We start from the raw sequence: 9,103 nt of genomic DNA on the forward strand, positions 1-9,103 counted from the left end.
GTGCAGGGTCTGTTGGTCGGCCCCCTCTCCCTCCCCTCTCCCCCCTCCTCCTCCTGGGTTCCTCTCTCTATCCCTCCCTCTCTGGCATTCTCCCTCTCTCTCTCTCTCTCTCTCTCTCTCGCTCTCTCTCTCTCTCTCACTCTGTCTCTCTCTCTCCACCCCCTCTCAGAGCGTCATGCCGAGGCAGTTGGTTTGCTCCGCCGTGTCTGGGGCTCAGCGAGAGCTGTGAGAGGCTGTTATTTAGGTCTGTTACAGCAGACAGGGAGCAGCTCACCCAAGGGCAGGGGGAGAGTAGAGAGTCAGAGTCACGCTCAGCTCAGCCAGGCAGGAACCAGATCTGCATTCCAGCTGAGAGGGAAAGAGGGAAACTCCAGCATCGGCAGGAAAGGAGAGCGGAGAGAGAGTGACAGCGAGAGATAAGTGAAGGGAGGGAAGGGAAGGGAAGGCAGCAGATCCAGCTAGCTGTTGCTGCTGTTTGTTGTTGTCACTGCTTCAGCGGGTGACGTGAGCGGTGGAAGCAGGGCAGGACGCAGGCAGGACTGAGGGCTTGTAGTGATTTTTGCTCAGGGCGGGGGGGGTGCCATGTTCGACTGTATGGAGGCTCTGGGAATGGGCCCCCGTCAGCTCTATGATGTCACCAGTCGCGGTGCATGCATGCTGCGGAAGGCGAGCCCCTTCTTTGCGGGGTTGGACCCCTTTGCTTGGACGGGCAGTGCCAGTGTTCAATGTAAGTGGCATCCTGTTTGTATTTCGTGTATGACACAACCATGTCTCTCTCTGTCCCCCTCTCTCTGTCTCTCTCCCTCTCTCTCACGTTACTGGCTTGTTTACCCCTCAGGGCTCAGCCAATGGGGCTGCTGTCAGGGGCTACAGAGCAACACAGGAAAAGACTGGGACAGACCGTCTCCTCTCCTCTCCTCTCCTCTCCCCTCATCTCCTCCTCTCCTCCTCTCCTCTCCTCTCCTGTCCTGTCCTGTCCACCCCCGTCCACCCCCCTCACATCCAGTTTGAGCTGCTCAGTCATCTGAAAGAAACTCTCTGCTATGATATGATATGTGCCTGTGTGTGTGTGTGTGTGTGTGTGTGTGTGCACGCACGTGTGTGTGTGTGTGTGTGTGCACGCACGTGTGTGTGTGTGTGTGTGTGTGTGTGTGTGTGTCTATGTTTGACTTGTGAGTTTGAGTCCATGGAGTCAAGTTTCAGCGACAATGTGAGCCACCTGAGGTTTGACCTTGCCAGGTGCTGTATACTAAAAACAAAAGTATCCACAGATAAAAGAAAGAGGAAAGGGTTGGGGGAGTAACAGGAAGAGAAAACACTGATGCTTGGGATACACTCTGTGTTTTGTTTACCATCCGTTCATGGTGTAGGTTTGACACTAGAAGTTTGGGTTCTGGTGTATTTCTCATGAAATATTAATGACAAATGTAGCCTGTCCAATATTACAAATGTCAAATGTTTTGTGTAGAGCCCACTGCGGTGCTCATAGGTCCGAGGTTTGTTTGTGCTTCTGGATACTAGATGGATAATGATATTCCTCTCGAGCCAAACAGCAATGAATTAGTAAGCAGATGAATTATTTAATGGATAAATGGATGAATAAATTAGAAATGTGGAATGCATACAGAGTCTTAAGAATGCCATGGGATATTCTTGCCAGCTTTCTCTTCCCTCTCTTTCTCTGTCAGCTTCTCATTCGACAGGCCTGTCTCTGGACAGACAAAACTGGGGTCCATTTCCATACACTTCCAGGGGGCCGCTACTGCTGTGAGAGAGCGTGTGAGAGTGGAAAAGGAGTGGGGGGGTGTGTATGCATGCTATGGTGGGAGAAGTGTGGAGGGAGTCGAGCCAGATATGACAGTGGAAAAACAATTAAGAATAAAAGATGGAGCAGTGGGATAAACAACTTAACTGTGTTCTTGCTTTTGGGAGCTTTTTGAATATGGTTCTGAATGATTTTGTTTTTGTATTTTTCTGTTTGTTCATCCTCCTGCTTTTTGTTCCTTTTTACTGCCTCTCGAGGGGAGTCATCTGTCTTCATTAATCGTGAAGACACCAGCATTTCAGTGGCTGTCATGCACACTGGCTGAGCTTTAATGAAGACAGATGCCCTGTCAGTGGAGGCCGAGGCCAGGGGGGACTCCAACCAGCCCAGCCTGCTCTGCTTAGCTAGGGGAGCCCTGATGATAACAAGATGAGATTTGTTTATTTAATCAATCAGGCCTCTATGGCCTCTCCTTTTAACCCATTCACACACATGCACACGTTTAAAAATTAGGCCTCCAGATACCAGAAGTACATTTTTCTTTTGGGTCTTTGTTCCTGAAAATCAAAGAGATAAAAAAGTCCAGAGAAGCTGCCCCGAGGGTAAGAGAGCTGAATCTAGCAGAGCAGAGCAAAGTGGAGGCTGGTGTGGTGTACTGTTTCAACCCCTCTGTGCTCAGTAACCTTTGTAAACAAGGCTGCCCTATCCCCACACGAGAGGCCATAATGCCTCTCTTTACTGAAGCAGTTGCCCCTCATTGTCCTCATCAATGAGGCTGATGAATTGATGTTTGAGTCTGATATCTCATTAAGCCGGCCCAGCTGCACAACAGAGGGACCTGTCTGGCTCCTAATGCCACACTCACACAAGCATGCACGCTGCACACCAAAATAACCGCTGGGTTTGTGAAGAGAGTCACCTGGCCCTGGCATGATACTCAACAATGAATTACTGTGGTCAAACTGTGTTTTTTTCCTTTTTTCTTCCTCTCGTAAAAAGAATTCAACAGTGGTGAAAAAATATCAAATGTGGTTTATGAAAACGTGGATGCAAGAAGTCCGTCAGAATTTCTTTTTCTAATCTGTGGAGATGCAATAAAAAATGTTGTGCCCCTAAATCTCCCACAAAATGAGTATATGCTATTGTCTTGGCAGTAAATCTCCTGCAGTGATAAGTGTCACTGTTGTTGGCCGTTAGCCAGGGACATGGTCAGTTTTCCTGTTTTTTTGTTCACCAGCGGGAGACCTCAATGTCAGAGGTTAGTCAGAGGCTACGGCCTGGCCAATGTCAGATCTACACCATGTGTGGCGGCCTTGTCAGCTTGCTGAAAAGGAGACCCTTTCGACCAGCTTGGCTTGTGTAATGCTCTTAAGTGCCTTATGCCACCGAGCTGGTACTACATCTGAGCTGCTCTGGACGTAAGGATAATGGACACTGATTTAGTCATACGTCAATGAGAACTGAATTAGTCAACTGCCAGGGAAGCCATTTGAGAGAGCCTATGCAGACCAATCCCCTCTCTGTCAATGTTCATTTGCTTAGAAGAATGAGGCAATTACGTTTAGCAGTTCTCCAGGGTCAGAAGAAGGGGAAGTGCGTTTTTCTCACCAAAACGCACTCGAAGCTCGATCTCTTTGGACACTGTCTGGATATTAATTGTGATAGTCGAAAGCGATACATACAAGAGACTGACAAGGCAGTAAAAGATCACTTGAGTAATCCATCACTATGTGTGCAGTCACACACAAGCACGCACACACACACACACACACACACACACACACATACACAGGCACACACGCCTCTTTGTTTTTCCTTAATGTGCTGTTCAAATGTGAATTGAGGAGCTAATTGAAATGGGGGTGTATCTCAGCAGCAATGGCAGAGAAATAAGAGCTTCCTGTAACCGCTGGCACATTCTGGCCTGATCATTTTCTCCCTGATAGAAGTCCGCAGTTATTTCATTATAATTACAAAAGATTCAATTAAAAGATTAGAATGCCTGAGGGGGCAGCACAGGGAATAGATAGCGGTATCTTGGTTAGTGGGGTGGTGTAAGAGAGAGAGAGAGATTGAAGAGAGAGAGAATGAAGGAGACTTATAATACCATGGTTGCGGTTCTAATGAGGACTTGTCAGTGCTTGTCAGTGCTGTTATATATACATAAACCTTGCTGATCCTTTCAAGATAATGTCAAATGAATGTGCTGAAGTTAAAAGGCTTAAGTAGTCAGCTGGTCCAAGGTCACTGAGTCGTAATTGATATGGCCGAGGGAAAAACCTTCACGTGTCTCTGAAAACAATTATGCCAAAGCAACTGAATGAGCTGTTTGAAGTAGAAAATCAGTACAAAGTGAAACGTACAAAACACTGAAGCATGAGATTAATCTTTTTTTTTCTTCTCTAATTCCAGACTGTAATCAAAAAAGTAGCTACTTTTAGAGTGCAGTTAACAGACAGAGAGCCCCTATTTTTGCTAAGCTGCTGACCGGAGGCCGGTGCATTACTGTGTGTATGCGTGAGTGTAGGGTTTTGTGTGTACACATATGCGTGTATATATGCACAGTTACTGGATAACACCGTACTTTTACTTCAGCAGTGTATAGTAATGTAATAATCTATCTGTCTACTGTAAAGCAGTTGTCGGCCCCCATAAGTGAAAGCTGGTGTATAAAACAGATAATGAATGACAATATAGCAAAAGTGCTGATTATATAAAATATACTAAAATGTGTTGTTGTATAAAATATTCATAGGAGAAGTTATAGTGGTTGACAATACTGTACATTAAAAAAAAAACAAATGTCATATCTGCTCACAACTACATTATAGTGTGTTATAACCCATTGAGTAAATGTTCAAAGAGTGCTTATGATAGAAAGGGTTAAAGTAAAATGTTGCCATACCATGTTGATTCACACCTCCTTAGTACTGTGCAATAACAATACATTGAATCTGAATGTGAAACTATAATGATACATTAAATTGTTATATTAAAAGTTAATTTTAACCGTATAATTTAATATTTATTGTATTATATTACCTTACATCATGGAAAACATTTCTGTAGCTTGAAGCCATTTTCAGTATAAGAACTACTTGTGTTGCAGTATCACACCACCTTGCTAACCGATCTGTCTCAGCCCTGCAGTAATAGCTGAGCCCATTAATAGGCAGCGCCGCCTATAAATAAACAGATGCAATCCCCACAGTTGCTTTAAGTTTTTCCACAAGCTCCCTTTCATGTGTGGTTTTGCTTATGCATAAATATGAGGGTGTCAGCCTGTGCTTGCGTGTGTGGAGTCTGTATGTGAAGTCCTATATGTCAACGTATGTAGTGTTTACGTGCCTGTTTGGCTGGCGATGGGCACCCAGACTGCTGTGTCCAATCCAGACACAGACAATGTGCCAGGCTGGATTCCTCAGGCCTGTGTTGGAATCCTGCTCTGCTCTAGTAGCAGTTTATAGCGCCTCAGCAGCGTCAGTCACACCACTGTAAATAAGATTCATCAACCATGTGGAAGCTGAATCTTTCACCTCGGACTGGCTGTTTTCTGTCTTTTCCTATCCGTCTTAGTGAAGTTTTTTTTTATTTTTTTTATCACTATTTCACAAGAGTGTTTGCTCTGAAACATTAGGAGGAATCCTGTTCAGCTGAAAAGCTGTGGAGCACAACATGACAGAACAGGCTGATATGAGGTAACTGGGCCAACAGTTTGCCCCTGTGTATCAGCTCTAGCTGAGTATAAAATGTGGACTTTCGTAAGCTCTTTCACAATAGTTCGCTGGTCACAGAGGTATTGTGGCTGCCCACCCTAACACCCATGTCTGGCTGCTGCTATTGTAGCTGTTTACTGAGAACAGCTCTTTGCCTGCCAGGCACATTTTCCCTTGTACAAAGGCGTGGGCAGTTGGCAAGTTATGTGTGTATGTGCATGTGTGTGTACCTTGGCATTCATGTGTGTGTGCTGTACTGGTGCACGAGAGTTTATTTCACTGGTGAGCATGCGATGTACTGTTGCACATGTGTGTTTGTGTATAGTGTATATATAGGAGTATGTGTATGTCAGCTTGGAGCCATGTGTGAGCTGAGTGTGAAGAGAGCAGTTCTGTTACCACCGTGTTATTGACTGACGGCTTGGCTCGAGCGTTGCTAGGGGCTCACTGTTATGAGAAGCGGAGGGCTCGGACAGCCAAGCCGGGACTAGAAACCCAGACGAGCCGGGCTGTCCTCTCCCTGTGTATGTGTGAATGGGTTGTGTTTACGCAGCCGACAGTGTTTGGCAGGGAGTGGTGGGCGGCTGGTGTAGTACAGCTATTATCTGGGCTCAGGGGTGGAGAGTGATGGAAGAGGAGTTGGCCGAGTGAGGGAGGGAGTGAGGGAGGGAGGGAGGGAGGGAGGCCTGCTGGCGTTATTTTCACTTGGACATTAGTCAAATTCTGCCAATGTGCGTGTGTGCAACTGCTGTGACCACTTTTCTGGAAATGGTGCATGAGTTCATTTGTATATACTTGCAGTAGTTTGTTTCTTTGTGTGTTCGGTATGCATATCCAGTTCAGTGTGTGTGTGTGTGTGTGTGTGTGTGTGTGTGTGTGTGTGTGTGTGTGTGTGTGTGTGTCTTTGTGTGTCTTCGTGTGTATAATTTTGCCTTTGTGATCACTGAGGGGGAACAGGTGTGTGTTAGCTGACATGCCTGTAATTGAGTGCCTGGCCGACACTTGGGGATTTTTTTACTAGAAGGACATGAATGTCAGTGGAGAACCTCACAGATGTCTCTGTGTGTGTGTGTGTGTGTGTGTCTGTTTGTGCGTTTCTGTGTTTCTTCACAGACTATGTTTACATGTGCACATGAAGCCATGTTATTGAGGAAATCGGGTTAAGGCAGGAAACAGGAAAATCTGTTCACATCTTGAAAACTTAACATACAGCTGGTCAGTAATCAGATTTCTCTCCAGCTTACTGTCATATTTTTGAACCAAGACTCAGACTACACAGTTTTTTTTTCTTTTACTGTGCACATGTGTCTGGATTTTACAGATATTGTACTGTTCAGCTGTGGAAACGTCAGATTTAGGATTTATTTATTTTGGATACAAGGATGCACAGTTACAGTAATGATCTTTTCTTTTAGTCCAGTGCATTGTTTTCTCAGTGATCCATTCCCTGTTCTGACTTTCTGACACACACACATATAAAATCCCTGTTATAAACCTGGTTTAGAGTAAACATGGCTACAGAGTCAAGTTTCTCCCACTGACACGATCTAAATCTTTTTTTTTTTTGAAGCTCAATTTCATAAAGAAATTAGGCTACTGCAGAAAACCAGCAGTAACCAGGTTACTGCGGTGGAGGTAAATACACTCACTGTTCCACTGGGCCCCTGCAGTAGATGTCTTGCTCTGAATCTGACACAAAAAATGCATTCTCTTTTACACACATGACACACACTCACGAGTAGGCATGCATTGACACACACACACACACACACACACACACACACACACACACACACACACACACACACACACACACACACACACACATAAAAAAAAACCACATGTTCTTCAGTGGATGAAGCAGAGAATACGTTTGTATCTTCACTGTAGCATGACCTGTGACTGAATGAGAGCTGGCTGCAGTCATCCTGTCAGTAGGCCTGGATTTATCAGCTCCTGCTCCACTGTTTGAGCACCTCACATTTGCCAGAAAACACTGAGAGAAACCCAGCCAGCCAGACAGACAGCCAGTTAGACAGGAAGCGATCCAGCAGAGGAGTTAGGGGCTGTTGGGGATGATTCATGCCTTGTTCAAGAGTGCTGAATGAATTCAGGGTACACTGCTGTTATGGAAACTGACTGAATGGGCATTGCCTACCTTCTCAGTGACGTATCTTATTTACTGAATGTCAAAATGTGACATTATTGCCCCATATTAACCACTTACACGTAACTTCTAACACAAGAGGCAAGCAAAGCAGGAAATGCATCACTAAAGGGCCTCAATCTGAATATCTTGTGAGTGCTCTCACGGCCTCCGCCCAGACAGAGTTGGGCAACCTGTAGGCGGTTGGTTGCCAAGCAAAAGTGAAAAACTCTGATATGCATCATTGGCCCACTGAACCATTCAAAGCAGAAGTTTCTCAGAGTGACTTCTACGCCTGATATGACTCTTGAGTGTTTGTGCCAGTTTCAGGGGACTTTGTGCCAGTGTTGCAATTTCTCAAAAATCACCTCATAAGTCTGGATTGCGAATCACTGAGAAATCACTTTGTCTCTCTCAAAGTGCTGCATTTTAAATCCATCCAGGTCAACAGACAGGAAAAGTGGAAATCTGGACTTTGTAAAATCAGAAGTGTTATTAGATAGACGGCCACATGATTTTACAAAACACTCATTGAGCTGCTGCAAATGTAAGGCAAGAGGAAGTGCTTTGTGTTGTGTGTGCAGATGCTTGTGCACGGGCATTTCTACGTTGAGTAGGAATGAACTTGTGGGTGTGCTTGTTCCTTCCAATAAGAGGTTTGCGTTTGCATGCTTTGGTCTGCGGTGCTCCCCCAATGAGCTGGAGTGAATACTACTGTTGTTGTTTACATTATCCTCCTTTCCCCTCACTTCCTCTGACAGAGCCAGGCTGCAGCCACGGCTGGGCTACTTCTACTTTTGTAGGTTTCTATTGTTGTGGGGAGGAAGCAATAGCAATTGAACGAGCACTAGTGGCCTTGCCAGAGACAGACAGGTGAGAGCCAGGGCTACAGATGGTGAGAGGAAGTCTGGGAGGACGAGAAACAACCCGAGGATCAAAGACTCAGGGTTTCCCTCGATGACTCTCCTCTCCTCTCTTCTCTCCTCACCTCGCCTGTCGGCCTGTCTCCGCTGTCTGTCTGCTTCCTCGCCTGCCCGTGAGTTGTCCTGTCCTCTTGACATGATCAATGGCCCAGGCCTGCGCTGGATTGCCAGGTTCGGGTTCACTCTCCAGTCACCGGAGGAGAGCTGTGTTCCTCTCTGTCTTCTGGTGGGCAGATGAAGAGTCAGCTGGAGCTCACCGCAGGGATCAGTGGGCACATTTTTTCCACAGATCTGCACTTGACTGTCTGCTTTTTCCTGAATTAGCCATAAAAGGCCACTGACTAAAATCCCTTAATTGAAATGATGTTTCCTTTAGTGTTCCCTCTCTTTTTAATACCTCCTTCCTCAGGTTTTGTACAAGGACATCTGAAGGAAACTTTTTTTTTCTGGGTTCACGGGGGACAGGCGGCTTGGTGGGCAAGTTAGTCTGTTTGAAGCCAACTTGTGTGTTTCTTGACAGGGTTGTGTGGTGCAGGAAAAAGAGGGGGGGGGG

The 9,103-nt window shown here is 45.8% G+C and overlaps 1 protein-coding gene across 3 annotated transcripts in view; it reads left to right on the forward strand.

Annotated features, from left to right (window-relative positions):
- rarg (retinoic acid receptor gamma) overlaps positions 1-9,103 on the forward strand; it is a 44,671-nt gene that overhangs the window by 23,642 nt on the left and 11,926 nt on the right. The window contains exon 1 of one of the 3 annotated variants that reach the window (XM_022741518.1): positions 259-727. The exons of the other annotated variants lie outside the window; for them this stretch is intronic. Within the exon in view, the coding sequence (XP_022597239.1) occupies positions 583-727 (145 nt within the window). The 5' untranslated portion in view covers positions 259-582. Of the gene's footprint in view, positions 1-258; positions 728-9,103 lie in introns of those variants that run through there. 3 annotated transcript variants of the gene reach the window in all.

The sequence above is a fragment of the Seriola dumerili genome, unplaced genomic scaffold, assembly GCF_002260705.1.
Source record: "Seriola dumerili isolate Sdu_G_001 unplaced genomic scaffold, Sdu_1.0 BDQW01000056.1, whole genome shotgun sequence".
NCBI classification, from domain to species: Eukaryota; Metazoa; Chordata; class Actinopteri; order Carangiformes; family Carangidae; genus Seriola; species Seriola dumerili.